At 35.5% G+C, this 21,732-nt stretch overlaps 1 protein-coding gene across 1 annotated transcript in view; it reads right to left on the reverse strand.

Moving 5' to 3' along the window:
- LOC129566891 (somatomedin-B and thrombospondin type-1 domain-containing protein) overlaps window positions 1-9,668 on the reverse strand; it is an 83,497-nt gene extending 73,829 nt beyond the window's left edge. The window contains exon 1 of the mRNA XM_055443265.1: window positions 8,649-9,668. Coding sequence (XP_055299240.1) covers window positions 8,649-8,895 — 247 coding nt within the window. The 5' untranslated portion in view covers window positions 8,896-9,668. The remainder of the gene's footprint in view (window positions 1-8,648) is intronic.
- Between the last annotated feature and the right edge of the window lie 12,064 nt (window positions 9,669-21,732).

Here is a 21,732-nt window from a genome sequence, read left to right on the forward strand (position 1 = left end):
ACGAATCAAGTGAAGTTTGAAAAATTAATCTTCAAATGAAGTCATCATGAGTTAAATGACATTGACACACAATTTATTGAACTCTTGCAATTTTGTGAAGAAAAAATTATTCTGACTTGAAATTGTTACACTTCAATTGGTGTACACAAAACTGTATAGCAGATGATTTATTTATAATGACTTTAGTTCTTTATAAATAAAACTGAAAAAGAAAGTAATAAGAATCCCTATTGAAAATATTGCATTTGTTTTTGTTTGCATGCACATCTTTTACACGATACTTATTTTTACGTGTTTAATTTCATTTTGCACAATTCAAAAACAACAATAATTTCTGGAACATCTCTGATCAACAATGCCATTCAACTGGCTATGCACTGACGTGTTTTCTAAACAATAAGTGATAAAAATAACGTATATGAAAAAAAAAAACAGATCGAAAACAAGAAGTGTATAAAAAGGTGTCAGTAGTCAATGTACTACAGTAAGCTTCGAAAAACGATGCAAGCTAAAATCTTCTTGAATCGTTTTAGCGCTTAAAGGGGAGTCTAATCCAGATTATGAAGAAAGATCACAAGAAATTTTTGGCTTCGAAATAGAAATATAGAAGCTGTCGGCACTACTGTATCATATCAAACATGTAAATATAGATTCAAATATGTGCTTTGCTATATATAGTGAACATATGAAATAGGGACAATTGAACACAAATGTAAAAACCAGCAGTATGACTTAGGTTTAAGTTCTCATGCTTTATAACGTTTTAAGGGTGTTTCAATAGGAGTTTCCCCAACATAATCGTCCTCTATGAATCAAAAGTAATTTAAATAAATCCAAATTCGGAAGATAGCAAAGAAATTCGAGTAAGAAAGAGTGCCAGCAGAAAATTCATCAAAAACACACCGTTTTTTCAACCTAATTTTAATTTTCGAACACGTAAAAATCCAAATAGTTGTCTTTGATTCAATTAAATGAAAATCAATCGATTATTAAATGCTAACATTTTTTGTATTATTCTTTTTTCAATGGTTTACTGCGTTTCAAATTGAATTTGAAACTCGAGAGCACTTATAATTATTTATAATTGAAATCGGATTGAATTTGGTACAAGTGCGCTCAAAGTATCATAATCCGTAAAATGTCTCCATTCAATTAAATACCGACTAGTTCGTTGTTGAGCATTCCGATTAATTTCAACGGGTGATGGTCATTAGTGTAACAATGCTCCCAGAATATTACTTGAATGTTTCATTTAAGAGACTCTCGAGATCGCACTTCTCATTGGACCATATCATTACTTCGCCAGCAATTTCTCTTTGAAGATGGTGTGAACATTGCAGAAGTGAATTTCACCGTCGCAATCATTGTCTTCATTGTGTCGTAGCTTGCACTTCATATGGCAGCTATTGTTAACAGAGCAATTGTGACAGCGAATGCTGCAGTAGAACAAATGCTTCAAGACGATGTGGAAAAATGTTTCACTTCATTTTCCCGAACTCACAATGTGCTGTGTATTAATCATATACTGTTATATTTTTTTACGCTGGTGGCGCACCTAGCCCATGGATGGATGTACTATGGGTTAGCTGAACTATGTAACCGAATGTCAAGTTGGTTGTGTATGAATTTTGACAGAACTTCTGCGGCCATCACCTAGTTGCGCCACATATCACATCGTTCGATAGACATTGTGAGTTCGATTTTCCTTCCACTTCGAAAAGTTGATATTCGATTCGATTTTACACTTCGTTGAAACAGAACAAAGTTTGATGAATTTTTCGGTGTTGTAATGCATCTAATTGGATTGTGCGTTGATCTTATTTCCGAGAATGAATGTTGAATTATTTAAGCCTTGGGCGGTGTCAAGTATCGAGAGAATATCAGATCAAAAAGTATGTTGTTAAATTGCAAATATCATGTTCATCCCAACTTCATCATCATAATAGATTGAAAGTAATTTTAAGCCAAATTAATATGTTCATATTGCATCCTATTTTCGGTAAGACAATAAAGCAGCTGAATCGTGTAGCAATGGAATTAACGTAAGAAGATAAGAGAGATTTGAGTTTCCTGTTTTCACGTGTGCCATAGGGTCGATTAGAATCAAATCCCTTAAATATTGAGATTAGCTATAGAACAATGGGTTATTCCATCTATTCCATCATATTTGATGGAACTTTTTTTTAAAATCCAAAGCATGAACTTTCCATAAAGTTCATAATTCATATTTGCTTTAACCTGAAACCTGAACCCAATTCTCGCTACATTCGATACTGTTAATAAAATATGGTTTCTCGGTGTGCTTTAATTTGGGTGTGCTTTTTGAGCGGAAGTTATTGGAATTCCTTCACTTAATTCAATGTAATTTCAGTAAATTCCAACGCAAAGTTTACACTTTATCAATATTATACGAAACCACAAGAGGATATTTTCATCGATTGCTCTCTCTCATACATTGTGTCCGGTGAAAGTTGGAATTCAGTTTGAAATTCATATATGGTTGCATCCGAGTAACTCTTAATAATGTACATACAAAAATTTTGCCGTAACAATTTGTTCAAATAGAATGGAGCTGCCAGCTTTGAGTGGTCCATACAAACTTTTCGAATAGTTTTCTACATTCTTTCGCATATAATAATGCTCGGATGGCCATTTCCGAGTGAATACATGTGCAAGCAATAAACATAATGGCTAATGTTTTCAGCTTAACTAAACAGAATTCAATTGAATTCGAAGTATCAGCACTTCTTCAACACAAAAGCATGTCGCTTCATGTTAACAAGTTTTTCGCCATACGGTCTGCTGCCAAGGAGATCTCACTTGAACAATAGAGTCCAACTGTGAATCCGTATCGCCGTAGCATGTGATAAGACAAGACATCAGCTTAAGTCCTATGCGAAGCATTCGGAACATTTTCCCTTTTGTGATGCATCATAAATAAATAAGGATATTCAAATGGACTTTCCACTTCGGGGAAAAACTATATTTTTCATACGCTTTGATTCTCAGTCCGTTGAATGATTGGAGAGCAGCTTTTGTTCGCTTCAAATGAACAGAATTTTTGTTCTTTCAGTGAAAATATGAATTATGTTTGTTTGCTTCCTCTGTTGAATCTAAGAGCGAACAAAAGGAAAAAAGCCATGTCAAGTAATGCAACGTCGTGTAATTACCCGTTTTTTGCTTCTGGAATTTTTGAATGGAGCAAAATTAATTAGAAAAATTTCTCACAACTGAAAACCAATGCTCGTGTTCATTGAAAATGCTGGTGTTCCAATGGCAAAACCAGGCAAGCCATAGAAACAGTCTTCTGACGTCGATATGTCTATGGTAAAATGCATATTCCGACTTGATCATTGGAAAAGCGCCGTTATGGGTTTTATTATTATGTATGACTTTTTCTTTCTCTCTTTCTTTCGGGTGACTGACAGTGTGATATCTCAGTGGTGGTGCTGATTTTTCGACGCTCAATATTCGAGATGGAAATATACTTGGAATGGCGGCAAAACACATCTGAAAATGATGTGTCCAATCAAATGGAAATGGTTCGAAAAAGAAGCGAAAAAACAAGTTACACAGCGAAAAGCAATAGAAAAAACGCTTTTCTTCCTTCGTTTCCTCCACAAAGCTGTTGGTCTATTACCGAGGAAAAAGAAAATGAAACGGAAACAAGTCTGAAGTTTGCTACAATTTTTTATGCATGAAAAATATTTTCATGGTTTTTGTTATTGTTTATTGGTCAGGTTTCGGTTCTTTTGAATTCAATTGCAGCGAAGCGTGATAGCAAACAATACCAATATATATAAACAGTGAGGTAGATGAAAAAAATCATTTTCCTTTTCGCTCGGATTCACAACAGTATTTTTTCTGTGACGGTGGATGGATGGAGTGTCCGTCTTTATCTCGTTTTTTTTCACACCGTGTGAAAAATAAATAATTTTCACCGAACGGACTCAATTTTCTCAAGTTTGAATGCGATATTTTTTGCTGTGTGTTTCGCTTCACTCTCGTGGTTCATGAGTCCATTTCTCAGCGGTCTAATTTGCTCGTGTTTTTCAAACCCAGTTTTTAATGACTTCCCATTCATTTTGCTTGTAACAAATATGCATGCAATTTTTTGCCGAGCACTTTGCATCGTGGCCGTACAGCATTTTACCTAAGCTAATTTCAGTGCCATCCACACCGTCATACGGATAGATGCGTAAAGAAACATTGGCCAGTAATGTCGTCGTCGTCGTCGGTGAATGAAAGAAAAGAAATGCGAGAGAGAAAGAAAAATTGTTCGTGAAATTACAGTTTTCCTGAATGATTCTTTTTTTTTCTTCCACTGTAGTCAGAGAGCCACTTCCCCGGAGTGATTCAACCAATTCAATGCGTTTTCCTGTTCCCATCACTTCCTCTCTGTCGCTGCTTTCAAAATGGTCGCTCTATTGTTCGTCACAAAAGTTCGTCGTTCGCATTAGATTTGTGTGCGTGTGACACCAGTCACAAAAAGTCTACACAGGCCGATAATTCTCTCTTGCAAATGATCCAAATGTATCCGCTCGAAAAATTACGAATACAAATCAATCGACAGCAGCGAAAGTTTTCTATGGTGTGTGGCGTGTATATCAAGTAACGGAATAAATTGATGTGAAAAAACCGACTCAATATTATCTTTGGGTTTCAATTCAGTCGACAGATATTTCACCCTCAAAAGATGCGCTCTCTCGCTCTTACTCTATCTCCGGCAAAAAGTTTGTCATTGAACCGCCGCCACCGCAATCAAGGCTAAATGACATGACGTGCAAAAACAAGCATGTTACACACAATTGGTTCCATAAAGTTTTGCTGCCCAATCCGGCCACTGTTCGTCGTTATGGCGCGCGTATAGAGTGTACTTTGTCTATGTGTATGTGTGTGGTGCAATTAATTCAATGTACGCGATGTTTGTTCCCGTATACAGATTGTGGCTATGTTTTCTGGTGTGTTTGTGATTGCAAGGAATATTTGCTGAGTTTCATACTCTGCTCGTTGCCAAAGTTACAAAACTGCTCTCAATTTATCGGCGAGATCATATTTTATTGCGGCGAATAAGCACAAACAACGGCATACTTTGCCCAATCCTTGCTTGGGCTGTAATTTACTACAAACAAATCGAATTTCATGGTCTGGTTTTGTGCGGTGTGTATGTGTGGTATGTGCTATACACTTCCAGGTTTCAGTGCAACAAGATAATTGCCCCGTATCATGTGTACACTGTAAACATACACACGAGAACTTTTTGCCAAACGGCAATTATAGCGAAAAAAACATCTTACTATCTTCGGTGGATGCTGCGATACTTATGCATACACCAAGGGAAACAAATTGTAAGAGTAACGATAATAAATCTTTACACATTTACAATGCTGGAAAGTTCAGTGCGTTCGTCGTTCGTTCGTTGTGTACGCTTTTTTTTTATCGGCGGTGAGAAATATAAATGGATGTTGGGCTACATTTGCTCCAAGTCGAAATGTGCGAACGAACAAATTACAAATTCACATGTTGAAGGGGAAAAAATGGGGCTAGGGAGAGAAATACGATTGAAATAGCGTAGCATGCATGGGTATTGAAGACGCATTTCGGGATTTGTTGCTCGCATGCTGTTCACGAAATGAAATGAAATGAAAGGAAAACAAACCGCAGACGCCAGTTATGCTCACCTTTTTTTATTCTCCGACCACCATCCCAAAATATATAAACGAATTACTTTAAATTATGGAAATTGCCAGTTTTATTGAATTTACTGGGTTCATGAGTTATTTAATATATACACACACATCCACACATACGCTCCGTTTTCTCAACCCGATTTCAATTAAATACGATATACAGATTACACCTTCAGAAAAGCGTGGAAAAAGTTTTTATGGTGTTGTTTTCTTTTTGCAACGCCTGAATTATGCATTTGAAAGCGAAATTAAACGGAAAGGTAAATCAATTTTTGAGTTGTAATGCGTGACTCTCGTCTTATAGTGTGCGGTAGCAATGTTATTGTTATCAAACTGTTACATTCCACTTTACGTGCGCATTCAATTTCACCGTTCACAGTTTGAAATGCATGTGGAACAATCCACATCGCAGCGAACATTCAAATACTGCGAATTGGTTGTGTGATTCATGGAATAAATTGAAGCTCCAAGTATTGAGTTAATGGTGTAAAATGCTCCACTGAGATAAACTGTTGCCACCGACTCCCCATTATTTTTCAAACATGCTTTTTTGTTTTCCATTTTTATTTTGTTTGTTTTCCATCGGTTCATAAATAAATTCTCGGTGCAATCGTTGCTCTCGCTTTCCATTCTCTTTGTTTTTATTCTCGTATAAAACAAGAAAAACAAATTTGTTCGCGGTTTTGTCACATCAACCGGTCGGAAAAAAGATTTCAGTACGCTGACATTTAGTTAATGTGTCCCCTGGTGATGCTACAAGTGTATGCATTTTCGTTGATATTAATTTTGACACGAGCGCTAAAGTATTCGCTTGAAATTTCAAAGTTGTCATGATTTTTGGGTGTTTGTGTATGGTGATCACACATACAAAACAAGCAATTTCTACTGTTTGTTGTTTCGTTTACCTCTTACACATTTCGATGAGGTGCCTTGTTTGTATGTGTGTCGTTTATAATGGCAACAATAGCGCAGCGCCACATCGATGTCGCACAAAAGCTCAACGATGCATAATTAAATTTTGCATGAATCAAAAAACCCAGTGCAAAAACCAACAATGACGATGACGACGACGACGACGACCAAACCACAAAATATGCAAACAAAACAATAGAGCGCTTCGGCACTTCAATATTGTATTGTGTCTGGCAATGACAGTAAACAATTTTGTTGCCAATGAATATTTTACATAATTTTCATTTCGGACACTGGCACTTTACACTTGAACCTCATCAGCTCGGTTTGATGTGTGACTCGCCTGCTGCTCCTGCTGCTATTTCTCATCTCATCGCGGTGCATCCATTTTAATGTCAACCAAAAGTCATTTCCGCTAAATGCTCCCCAAGGTGTGTGTTTGTTGATTTTTCTCTTTCTCGCTCTGCCTCTCTCTCTCTCTCGTCCATTGTTTGTTCCATCAATAATAACGTGAGTGTCACTGATTCCATAGCAATTTTTAAAAAAATTGCTTTTCATATTTCACACGAAAAACGACGGGATTCAATCCCAATACGAATTGAACGCTATGAAAACGGGGTGCTTGAAATCTCTGGTGAATTGCAATTTTGATTTGAAAAAAAAAGGTCAACACTCATTAATGAGAAACAGTTCAACCTTCCCTAGGCGCTATTTGTTAATTTGAAACGAGATTTTTCGGAAATGAATATAACCCGGAAAATCATTGGCATTATTAAGCTAAAACACAAACACAACCAATTCCATTGCACCTGATGTATTCAAAGCCATTCTACCTTTAAACGTATTATGATGCGGCAAAGTTAGTTTGATACTCTATATTTAAATGGCAAGCGTGGCTCGCTTTTAATCACATTCACCACCGAATTAAAAGTGGACAAAGTGGCCTTTGTGTAATCCATTTGCATTGCAGACTATTTTAGTGTGTCTGTGTGTGTATCTCTTCATCTTAATCTATTAGCAAATAAAAGTTTGCCTCTAATGCGATGGAATAATGTTGACTGCACAGCTGTGGCATGGTGTTGCCAATAAAGGCGACAAAATCAATTCATTAACCATTCTCCGCCTAGAATTTGTTGTCTAATGGGCTAGAACTCAATTTGTATGCATGAGAAGTCCCGATAAACCATGATCTTTTTTTCTCTCCTCCTTCACTCGGTGGATTTTCGCATTTCCTTTGTTCCGGCAGACACTCGTACAGATAGAAAAAACACACACACACAAATGAAAATTAGAGCTGAAACCTCAGTCAATAACCTAGAGTTATTCGAATTCCCACATCAGAATCGCATGTGATTTCAAACGAAACTTTGAACATTCATGACATTTCTATCTCTCTCTCTCTCTCTCTCTCTCTCTCTCTCTCTCTCTGACAAAACATGCCGAAAATCCCTAGCTCACTCTCGTTCTCTTTGAACATTTCCGTGGCATATTCACATTGAAACCCCGAAGCATAGGCCACCTCTAGCATATTTTCCCATAACAAATTCTCAAACATACAAAACTGAGGGAAGTTAAAATATTCAGCCGTGTTCTGTTCGGGGGGATGGATGGATTTTGTTAGGAAACATTTTGTAATTTTGCTCGACGAAGCATATTTAAATCAGGCAAATAAAATTGATTGCCGCTAAATCAGCCATTTTCCATTTATCAACTGGTTTTATATCCGCCACCCGATTGAAATATAACGTAAATCAATAATGTCTATTTTTGGATATATTATCCGACACGCAAACATTATTAATGGGCCAATTGATTCGAATTGGCGTTTGTTGATATCGATAAGCATAAGCGAGTGAGTGAGCGAGCGCGCGCCTATTTATTTATTTGAATATAAATCCATGATTTTCATAATCGCTTTTCTGATGATCGGCCAAATAAACAAAATCAACCAACATAAACGGGTGACCGGTAATTATATGCCCGTTTTACACTCGCGAGTCGTTTTATATTTCTGTTCTATTTTTTTTACTAGTTTTTGCTACTTACCGCCACAGTATTGCTTGAAATCGGAGCAGCAATCGCCAAGTTTCAGACAGGCATGATCACAATAACAGGGCTTGTCATTCAGATCTTCGATAATTGAATTTATGGGGGCTTTCTGCACAACGCACGATGAGTCACGACCATTGCAGCACAACGTTGATTCGCGACATGATCCACATTCAACACGATTCACCAACATCAATGAACCGACCAACAGCACAGCAACTACACTTTTCATTGAGCACAACATTTTCGCTGGGTTTTTCTCGCTTTTCCTCTCTCCCGTCTCTCTATCTCTCTCTCTCTCTGTGTGTGTATGTGTGTTTGTGTATGTTGTTTACGTTTCTTTGTTGTTGTTTTTTCTGAACAAATCCGTAATTTTCGGATTTTTCACAGGAAATTATTTCCAATGGGCAGATAATCACAATCTCAAATAAGATGTTGTCACCCGTTGTTTTATTGACACTTTATTTATGCACCCAGATATTTGATTTTCCTTCGTCTCGGCTACAGATTTTAAAGGCACAAACACAAAACCGAATTCAACCGAAACGATGTCAAACATAAACTTCGATAACGAGACAAGCAATATGTAATGAAAACTGTTGCGCAAGTGTTCAGTTTCAATTGAATGGAACCAGCATTCAACATCAAGAACAAATTTTCCGTTGTTGTTTCTCCCTTGCAAAATCTAATTTCAGCACAATGAAACACATTTAATGTTAAAACGTAAAATTCGTAAATCTCAGCTAATAAAATTATGAATTCTCTCCGAAAAAAATGGAATCCGATGAAAATTTTAACTCCTTCTTCGGTTCGATGACTTTGTTTTTTGGTTTTCCGTTTGCGAAAAATATTGAATTTCTTGTAACTCTACCGTTGAAAACTATCCCAATTTCTAAACGGATTATTTGACGATGTAACGTGAATTCGTATCGACGGTACAGAAATAATTTTTTTTGACACGCAGAACAGAGTCTATTGACCGTCTCGTACGGTGTTCGCACGATGAATGATTCTAACGACTATTTATATTGTTGCTTCTTGTTTAGAATTTTAAACTACCGACGCACAGATGAAACAAGTTCTCCATGCTCTGCTCTCTCCCACTTTTACTCTCCGTCAAAAACACAGAACGCGGCGGTGTCGCTCTCTTCCTGCATGTTTCATACGGTTCGCTCTCTCTCTGTGAGTGTGTCGGAATGTTATGCTATGCTCTCAGCTTGGCGCACACCAATTCTCTCTCACACATTCTTTCATTCTCTCTCCTTTCTCACGCTGCACGTTACTCCGCTCCTCCAACATGTCACACCGACAACGAGGAAAAAAATGTAAAAACAACATTTACTACGAGAACGATAGATGTAACAAGGCTCGCGGTGAGCAACTGACGATTTGCTCAACATGTGACACACAACATGTCACATCATTTGCGCATAAATATGAGAGCGATACGACTATTGACATGTGCGACGATTCCACATCAAATTGAACAGTCTGTTGATACATGAAATGAATATTCATACATTCTATACATATTTTATAATTGTTATATGTTGAAACCAAATATAAACATAATTGATTCGTTGAGGCAAAAATTAATTCTGTTGAGCTGCCCATGTGAGAATATTGTAACTGAGCAGTCGGTTAATTGATTTCGGACAAAAATGACTTACTTTGATTGACATTTCAGTACAAAGTGTAGTGTAAGTCTATCATAGTTAACTGAAATCATTTGAAGTTACAAATCAATGTAAGTTGCTTAATTTGGGACAAAGTGATTTTCTTAGAACAAAAACATAAATTCAATCAATTAGAGTCAACTGAAGTTACAGTCAGTCATTTTTTTTTCCACACGGGATGTTCTAGGGAAAAAAAGACCATTGTTAATAAATGTGTTTTATTTTATATGAAAAGTGGTTGAAGCTCGAAAAATCACTAAATTCAATGGTAAAATGCAACATGATTGATGAAAAATAAAATCTTGCATAAAAACATCAACAAAATTCATTCAATGCAAATCTGGTATTCGAATAAAAAAATATGCACATACCTAATTCAATATAAATGGTTAAATCATAAAAACACCATGGTGAAGCTCAACAAATTCGGAAATTCATTCAAACTTGATAAAATAAACTATTTTTCTCATCAACAATGAAGCCACAGACATATGTTGCATGTTCGATATTTCCGTGGTTTTTATTACAATTTCGAAATATTCTAGTTTTATTATGAATCAAAAATGCTTTGAATTCAGGCTGGAATGCGTTCTATTTTTCCAATTATTGTTGTGCACTGACGCGAACCTCGGATGTGAATGATTGAATTTTTGTGTGGATCCTCTTGGGATTTTGTAACATTGCATGTACGTGAAATGCGAGGAATTTCAAGTTGTTTACATTAAGTACTAGGCGGCATTGTGTATGAATGCCAGTTTATTTGCATGAGCCTCGTTCGATGATGAATGAAGCGCACGTCAAAATTTGAGCCAAACAGGTAAAAAAAAATAACTCGATTCAAATGAATGAAAACAAATTGATTTGTTTATAGCGTATGTGTTATGAAAAATGTTACGTTTTTTTTCCTTCATTCTTCAGCTGCGACATATTTCGATGTGACTTACAAAAGCGTGTTAAAACCCATGTTAAAAATTATCGGTGCAAAAAAACGCGAGTAAAAGTTTACTTTGTAATAAATGACATGGAATCAATACCAAAGAGGAAGTATTTGCCGCACTTTTCCCCTATGACATCGTTGCAATAAGTGAATTTTTCATATTTAATTCGATTCCCATTTGCATTTAATCCTTTAAAGGGTTTATTTTTTCTCTCGGTAGGCCAACATCAAACGCATATCCCACCCACTCAAATTAAATGACTCACTGCATTAATAAATTGAAACCCATTCAAAGCGATCAAAAAATAATATATTTAAGAGAAGTGCAAGTGGATGCAGATCGATGGCTAAATGACGGTTGTCCTGACAATAATGGATTGTTGCGAAATTCATTAATTTGAATAAGTGTTTGTTCACCTCTGCAGCACTGCGCTCTCGGGAATATCGGCCCAATACTATTGGTTACTGTTTCAATCGCAGTTGTTTGTTCTGCTTGCCGCTGTATGTTCATCTCGGTGGCTGAAAAATTCGAGCAAACATCACACGAACGGAATTAAAATCCGATTCGTAACTATAGCAATCATGTTGGATATATCAAAATCACACATATATGTGTGTGTGTGCTGTGTAGTACAATTTAAAATCGTGTACTATATCGATATAATTTAATGAGTCGTCATCAAACAACCATTCATCGAATTGCAGAAAATAACTTTGCTGCGTAAATATTTCATCGAATGCTTCGAGCTGGAAACACAAAACTTCATTAACATTAATGACATGCTTACTGCGAACAAATCGCTCTAATGGAATTATTTATTTGCAAATTTAGTTAAAAATCACTCACGATAATGAATCACATTTCGCGGTCATACATGTGTGTATGCAGAATCCCGTACGTCATTAAATTTCCGAACGAATGATTGATTGCGTCAATGGACTAAACTACAAACAAAATAGTTGCACATATCTAATGAATGCCGATTTATTTTCATACATGGAAAACATTTACCTATTTCCCATCATCGGCAACATCACATGCTATACTCATTGTTATCGAATTCCGGACGAATGTCCTAAATGGAAGAGAAAAATGATGGGAAAAACAATAATTTGGTAATATAAAATGCATTGCAATAATGTACAGCTTAAGCATGACAATAAAATCGATCAAAACCGAAATGAAACAATTTTCAATTGCATTTCTGATATGCACTCCATTTCAACACGTTGGCACAACAATGGAAAATAACGTAGTAAAAATCTTTTTGTGTATTTTATTGAATATGGTTTTTCCATTGGTTTTGCACTTGACATGAATCCAAATTAATTTACATTCGGCGAATGCGGAATATTAAATTTGCAACCAATACAGAAATTAAAAATTGATTAAGAACATTCATTGAGTGTGCAGTGTGCATCAAAAACAATGTAAATGCACTGTGGTATGCAATGATATAACAAAAATATAGTTTTTCCATTGCTATTTTATCATCTGGAAAATTAAATCGCGTTTTTACCCAGTAAACTTTACCTACCACAATTTCCCATTGCCAGTAGCTGTTTACATGCAGCGTTGTCTATCAACTCAAAATCATTATATTTAATTGATTCGATACGAGAATGCAGCGGCAAGTACTAAGAATTGTCAAGTGTATAAATAGTATCGATCGAAAGCCAACAACAAAAATGTAAACGTCTCCAAAATGTTTTGTTATTCGACAGTTTCAATAATCCGCTAAGCTTCAAGTGGCTAAATAATGAGCTGTATTTCAAGCATTTCGTTATAGCATCAGATTCGCGAATATTTTTCGAAAGTCAGTAAAACTAATATCAAAGTGTGCCCCAGTTAATTCTCTTCCGTTTTGTGAGCAAAAACATATTACGAATTCTGCGGTTTTCATTCTGTTTGCAAAATTCAGCAGCAATGTAATCAGATTGAATGGAATTCTCTTGTGCACGACGTTGAATCATGTAACATCATTTGAATTTTCCCATCGCTTAAATTGTCGCCGTAAATTGTTTTTTAAATACCTTCTAATTCCAAAGTTTTTTTCTCTTCTCTACACTCACTTTGTTTATAAACACACAGACAAGAGCCATGTGATACCAAAAAAAAACTTCTCAATGAGATGTTCTCATTCCTGTCGGTTTTTCTCAACGTTTTTTTTCTGCGCTTCTTCTCGTCGAATCACATGGAAAAGCCATTAATATTACATTGGTACATCGTTAGCGATGGCACATCATTTTGTTTCAAGTAGTCAAAATAAGGACAAATTTAATGCATAACTCACAGTGTGCTGCTAATGGCACAAATAATCTGAATTTGCAACAAAATAAATCCGATTGAAAATGACGATTAGAGAAAAAAATAAGCAAAGCGTTTCCAATTAAAATGAAGGAATTTAACTTTATTTATTTTGAAAAGAAAACCCGCACCGAAATAATGTAGATTTATCCGCTTCTCGTCACGGACATCATTATTTTAACGTCGTTTTCCATTTTCGTACAGGTACGATGGATATTATGAAATTGCAATTGTATAATTGATATATTTCCTCATTCAGCGTCGTACCTTGAAATATGTTCTTACAATGAGTTTACAATGAATTGTTTTTCAATGCAAATAGTACTTTCGCTTTTTACTTCTAAGTCCCCTAATTCTTGGGAAATTTATACATCAATTATGTTTAAAATAATATCTCGAAAATCTATTTGTGTAGCGCGTTCAGTGGAAAAGCTATATTTACTTCAATTGCTAACACAAACACACACTCAACATCCGTCCTACATTCAGTTACTTCTGTTTGGTTGAACCCATGCTCTCATTGCTCCCTTCTCACATTCGGATTAACCAAATACCGGAACATTTTCCACTTTTGAACTGTATACACAGACGTAGAAGTGCATGTGTTTACATTTCGAAATGGACAATCGTTGGTCATGTGCTCACTTGGCCACGAATTGACCGAACCGTTCCATTTTGAAAAATAAATAAAATCGAGAGAAAATTAAATATTTTCCATTTCTCTCTGTTGGATCCAATCAATTGCTGTTTCAATGTGTACCTTTGCTCACTTTGCACTTGTTGTTCGCTTCAGCTTATGATATGCTTTGCAATATGCTGTATGGCTCTAATTGAAACAGCAACATATTCACATCTTCGGAATTATATAGATTTATATTGCACCATGTTTAATGTAATACCATAAATAAATAACAAAATCTATTAAGTTCAAGTATATGTTTGTTTTTTGTTTCCGTACAAATATCGATAATTAAATCCATTATCCGTAATTATTCGGGTGCTGGCAATCGAAAACAGTGGCTAGTCCTAAACATAGGCGAACAGCTTCGAAACTTTGATTCCGAATGGTATGCAAATATCAACTATTTTTTCAACGAAAATTGAAGCAAAATAATCAAATAAGTGGCGCTAACGGAAATGATCTGCAAATGAAATGCAAAGAATTTTTTATTGTTCATTTTTAACAGAAACGGTGTGAATTAATTGACAGCATTTAGGTCAAAGCATTAATTTCTCTGCAAATATATTTGTATTCAAATCAATTTGCCGTATAAGTCAGTCTGAAATCAATGTGAAAAAGTCCGAATGCACAATAATTAACCCGCTTTTGCATTTGCTCAAGTGAAAAGTAACGAATCTGAAATTATCAATGCATTGAAAATAATTGGCTTAATCAGATCGTGATGCGGAATGTTAAACGTGGCGCAAATGACAAGCCACGTTGTCTGCCTAATTTTAGAATATCAATGAAGTTAAATTGGAAAAGAGCAGATGACAAATTTACGGAAAAGAGCAGATGGATTACGTACCTCTTCGGCAGCATGATGACACATGGAAGAAAGCATAATCACGTGGCTGAAATTCAAGGCTATCCAAATTGATGGACATATTAAATAATACCATGGTTCATGACTTTTGAGAAAAAGGCCTAGGTTCTAGAACATATTATCCAGAATAACTATAAAATCACCCATCACAATCAACGGTATCGACCAATTGAACATTTCATTAATGTTTCGATTTATTGAATTTAACAAACGACAAACTCTCCTCAGGTCTCCTAATTTTTTTGAAATGCTTTTCGACTTGTGTTTTTGGAAGATTGTGCACACATTGTCCAGAGTTTTCGCAAGATCAATATTGATATTTCTATGCTGGTCTTTTTGAAGGTTCGTCAAAACTCGATTAATCAGATGATATCGATGCCGAATCAGGTCCACGTAAGTTGTGATTTGATAGCAACGTAAAAAGCGATGGATAAAAAGCAAGTCACCAACGATACACTTGTCCAAATAAAACGTAAGACACCACACCAATAGCTATTCCAACGATAATATTATAGATAATAGAATCATCAATGGAAAAAGTCGATTAATGTTATCCATTTTTTGATTCATATGATTTTAATTTCAATCCGATGCGATGCTCCAGAATAAAATCGATAGATCTGATCTTTTGCAATAGATTGTATTGCATAAGCCGCTTGATATACGATTCCAAAAACACCACCAGACAACGCAGTTGAGTGAGAAACAACGTGAACCTATCGACTACCTTTACACCTGGAGTTGATTCTGGAAACAGTAGATCCCCGCCAAAAATTAAACTTACAACCATCACTAGCAATTGCGATGGAACTGAGTGTGCGGTATGCATTTTCGGACATCGGTTTCAATTGTCGGTCAACACCAACTGGGGTGATACAGATCAATTGCAAATGGCCAACGGCTATTAACCAACCATTTGGCATGTGGAATAAACATGAAAATAGTTTCCGACTTTTAACATGATTTTCACATTTAGGGATATAAAAGTAAGCCATAACAATTAGAAAAGTAGATTTGATGTTTGCGTGACATTTATTCATTCAAAAGTTAATAGTAAAAATTATTTAGTTAGACGGTGCAAGTTTCCAACAAAACAATCAGCAAATGGTTTCAAACAGTTTGAGAGCTTGGAAATGGACTGGTCTAACACTTTCGTTTGATTTATAATTTTCTTAGTTTAAATGGTACAATGAAAAGTGGCGTATTACTTGTAGAAAATTCTTCACAAAACATTGAATGTTGGGCATTTTTTGCGTTTGAAGGGACTTTGTAATCGATGAGACCATTACAATACGATCAAAGCTTCTAAATTTTTGATTGAATTTGGTTAATCTCTAGAGTCGCTTTAATTATTTTGCTTTGAAAGTGAATTGAATCAGGATTGTCAAATACGTAGCACTGACTGAAATCACCTGCAAAAGTAAAAACGTAGATTTATAACCCGTTACATCGTTTTAAATCCATTGCATCTTCATCAATCTAAATATACCGTGTAAATGAGTGTGAAGTCGATCTGAAAGAATCCGAAGGCAGAGAAGTAAATCCGTTTTTGCATTAGCTCCAGTGAAAAATGATGGATCTAAAAGAGAATTTTTCTACGAAATTGTATTGAAATCGGAAGAAATAATTTGTTTTAAACCAACCATTTCACGGAGTGTCATATCGCGACCATTTAAATCCAATTTGTGAAGAAAGCATGCAGAGTGTTGGGCCTTGAATTCAAATTGAATATTTTTTTTTTGATTAAATGAATCACTTCATTCCATCTAGATTGTTTTTTTTTCTATTTGTTTACCTCTTCAGTTGCATGGTGACATACGGCCGATAGTGAAATCAAATGGTTAAAGTTTAAAAAGGTCCAAAGCAACGGTGGAACCAAACGATACAAAGGTGCTTTATTTTCGAGAAAAAGACGCATTGTCCAATAGGAGTTGACCAAAATGTGTAGAAAATCGTTGGCAATAATTGCCGGTATTGACCATTGAAACATGACGTTAATGCTGTGATTGGCTGTGCTCAATAGGCGGCAAACTCTTCGTAAATCGGCTAGCTTTTCATAAGTGCGTCCAGTTTTGTACTTTTGGAATATTGTGCGTACATTTCTGAATGTTTTTGCAAGATCAACGTTTAAACGTTCTGTTTTTAACTCTTCATTTCTCTCAGCTTGTAGGCTGTTGATGAATTGATTTATTTGACAGTATCGATGTTGAATAATGTCAACGAACGTTGTGATTTGGTAGTATCGCAACGAACAAATGAGAAATGATGCATATAAAATTGTGAACCAACGATATGCTATTGCATGTGATGTGTATAAAATCACAAAATTTGTGATAAAAATCGAAATATCCATGAAAATCCATCGACAAAGTCGTATTACATTGGTATTTCTTCGTTTTACGTAATTTGGACTGATTCCGATCTTGTACTCCAGAATGAAATCAATGGAATTAATTTTTCGCAGGACATCCATTTGAATAAAACGCTTTTTGTATGACTCCCAAAAAATCACTAACACTGTCACTTGAACCAATAACAATTGAACGGTATCGATCGTTTTCACAGTTTGTGGCAATTCTGGATAAATCAAGTATTTTAACAAAACCACACTCAAAATGATTATCAGACATTGGATGAATATTACAGCGAAAGTAAAGTTTCGATGAATGTTCTTGGAGATTGATGTCATTTGATGATCTTTGAGGCTGAAGGGACTCAGACCAGCCATCTGCCAGATGTGAAATGCCACCTTAAGCGAATCGAAAAAATCCATGGCATATCAATTCGAAATGAAATCAAGATTAATTTAAAAACGTCTAATCCAGCTGAGTTTCAACCTCGAAATAGTCGACAAATTCATTTCAGTTATTGATATTTTCCTGGTTGGAAGGTTGCTTGCGTGCTACTTTTATTGATTGGGTGAATTTCATAACAATAAACGATTTAACATGTATTTTATACACTGATTTAATAGATAAGATATACTGACGCGACATGAATTCGCGTGACACTGCAAACATTAAAAAACAAACACATTGCTTTGGTTCAATGAGATCCTTTCTCTACATTCCATATAGACTCCATCATTCAAATTTTTTCGAAATGAATTCCATTCAACTACATGAAACAAAAAATAAGTTCTTTCTTCTAAAAAATCACAACATAAACATAGTAAAATCATAGGATTTTAAATCATAGGTCCGAATAAATGCACTATCGTTCCAATAAGTTTGTATAGTCAAAATTTATTAAATAATAATGAAAAATAATGTAAATTTTGACATTTTTTTCTCTGAAAAAACGTGAAATGACCAAATTCTTCTTCCTCAAGGTGGAATTTCTCTGTTTATTTCACCGTAAACTGAATTAGAATAGTTAAATATGTGGCGCATACCGAAATGATCTGAAAGTTGTTTCTTTAATTAGCTAATATTCGTTGAGTAGGTCATGTAAAGCAATTTACCGTATAAACGAGTGAAAAATTGATCTGGAAAAATCCAAATGCCGTGAAGTAAATGCGTTTTTGAATCAGCTCCAATGAAAAGTTGTGAATCTGAAATTGAGTATTAAGTGTGGCTATATCATACTCAAGATATCGACTCCCGTCTAAAAATATAATTATTAAAATTTAAATACAAACCATTTCACGGAGAACTGAATCACGACCACTAAAATCTAATTCATGTAGGTAAATTGGTATGTATTGGGCCTAAATTGAGTGAAAGTGAGAAATTAATTGATGATTTCAACAAATTGCATCAATTCAATTGAATGTTCAAATTTACCTCTTCGGCAGCACGATGGCATGTGGATGAAAGTGAAATCACATGATTCGCATTTATTACGTACCAGGCAAACAAACCAATTAAATATATTAATGAATCCCCTTTAAATAATAAAATGACCAAAAACCAGTATGAATTGACCATAATATGTAGAAAGTCGTTGACGATTATCAATGGTATGGAATAATTGAACATTTGATTAAGGCCACGATTAGCTGAATACATCAAACGACAAACTTTTTTCAAATCTTCGATCTTTTCGTAAATGCATCTCGATTCGTATTTTTGTGTCAATGTAAATATAGTTTCAATAAAATCATGATTGAAAAATTCTTTTTTATCTTCGGGCGTCTGTAGATTGTTGATGAACTGATTGATTAGATTGCATCGAAATTGAACGATGTCAACATAAGTGATGACTTGAAAGTAACGCAACGAGCAAATAAAAAATGACGAATATAAAACGATCCACCATCGACGTACATCCGGATTTATGACCAGCAGATTAATAATAAAAACTGAAATATTCAATATCATCCATTGAACAAGTCGTTTTATATTTGCACTTCTTTGAATTCCATAATTTGTGGCTCTTCCAATTTTAAACTCCAGAATGAAATCGATTGAGTTGATTTTCCGCAAAAATTCCCTTTGGACATGGCGCTCATGATACGATTCGACAAAAATGACCAATACCGTAAACTGAGCCAACGTCATTGTTATCATATCACACGCTTTGATTGTTTGATTTGGACTCTCATACAAAATGTACCGCTCAAATGCTAAACTCAAAATGATCACCGACGCTTGAAATGTTATCATAGTAAAACCAAAGGGACGACACGTTTTGACGAAGTCTACGGCAAACTCATGAACTATCGAAAAGTCAATACAAAATGATACGAGAGTTCGTGGCGCTGCGAGCGCTCAAATGATGTTTGCACTGAAGTGTCGTCAGCTTGAGTAAAACTTAATATTTTAACAACTGGAGATGAAACCCAGTTCCTCTGATTGCTATTTCTCAAACTAAAAGGACTGAGGCAAAACACTTGCCATACGAAAAATGGTACGGAAATCGATCCGAAAAAATCCATGAGACTAAAGAATATAGACGTGTTATTCGTATGAATTTCGATTGAAAAATAGTCTGGAACATCATACTCTATTTATTTTGGCCAGGTTTTTGTGGCATGCACGACTACTGATGAACTTGAGGCTCGCAATTGACACATATTTCGTTAAGGCAACCATAATTCAACGCGAAGGAAATGAGTTTGAGGGTGCGAATTCATAATTAGGTTTGCATGTAACTGGATTTTTATTTATATTTAAAGAGAAATTCTCGCATGGACAGCGTCAGCACACGCAACAATCAATCATCAGTAGTAGTGATTCAGTAATTCCACAACAGTGTTTCGTATCAAGGAAAATTTGTTTATTTTCTGCGACGTATTAGTCGTTTTCTGTCTGAAGGCTGAAAATAATTTCCAATATTATTTTTGGTCTGTTTATGTTATTTTTGTAACTCTGTTTACTTTGCCAATTTTTGTAAAAATACAGAAAATTGAAGGGGAAAATGGAACATTATATTTGAGTTTTCTTTGCACACAATCGTGGACTATCGCAATCAAGTTGAGTAAGTATACAAGCACATCGTCCAGTGGTTCGTCATCCTATTATTCGACTCGTCCATCCTTGTCAGCTGACACGAACATAAACACTGAACACGCGTCAAAGCAATTTCAACGTTGAGTCATCTAACGTAAAAGCTTACTCAGAACGTTTCTTTTTCATGAATTCCGCAAATGTTTCTTTTAACACTATGACTGTTCTTCATATTTGCAACATATTACTGTTCTTGGGGGACTCCAGGGCCCCCAAGATACTTCATATGAAATCTGGACTGTGATAAGAGATAACAAATTAGTGTCTGCAGCAAAGTTGTAATACTCAAAGTTTGCTATAATTTTGGTGTAACAAATATTGCTTATCTCTTATCAGTTCCGCGAAAAACGCGAAAAAACGCGAAAATCGCGAAAATTTCCCACATCGTTCTAGTGAAGATGATAAGAAGTAAGAGACTTGCCTCTTCGACAGAAATGTAGAGCAGCTTGAGTACTACAAGTTCACCATAGACATGAAATCGTTATCTCTTATCAGTTTCGCGAAAAATGATTATCAAAAACTCGAATTTTTCGCGTTTTTTCGCGTAACTGATAAGAGATAACGACTTGATGTCTGTGGTGAAGTTGTAGTACTCAAGCTGCTCTACAACTTTGTCGAAGTTACCAAGTCGTTATCTTTTATCAGTTTCATGGAATACGCGAGAAACCGCAGAAAATCGCGAAAAAACGCGTTTTCTTCCTTATCATTTTTCACGGAACTGATAAGAGATAACGAGATGGCGTCTAAGGCAAAGTTGTATTTCTGGTTGAGTACTACAATTGTTCCGATTCATTATTTCGTTAACTCTTATCAGTTTCGTGAAAAAACGATAAGGAAAAAAACGCGTCTTTTCGCGGTTTTTTGCGGTTTCTCGCGTAATTGATAAGAGATAACGGAATAATGAATCAGAACAATTGTAGTCCTCGACCAGAACTACAACTTTGCCTTAGACACCATCTCGTTATCTCTTATCAGTTCCGTGAAAAATGATAAGGAAAAAAACGCGTTTTTTCGCGGTTTTCTGCGGTACCTCGCGTATTCCGCGAAACTGATAAGAGATAACGACTTGGAGTCTTCGGCAAAGTTGTAGAACAGCTTGCGTACTACAACTTTACCACAGACATTAAGTCGTTATCTCTTATCATATTCCAGTTATAATATAA

Source organism: Sitodiplosis mosellana, unplaced genomic scaffold, assembly GCF_009176505.1.
Source record: "Sitodiplosis mosellana isolate CC-2019 unplaced genomic scaffold, AAFC_SMos_1.0 Smas_scaffold_1, whole genome shotgun sequence".
NCBI lineage: Eukaryota > Metazoa > Arthropoda > Insecta > Diptera > Cecidomyiidae > Sitodiplosis > Sitodiplosis mosellana.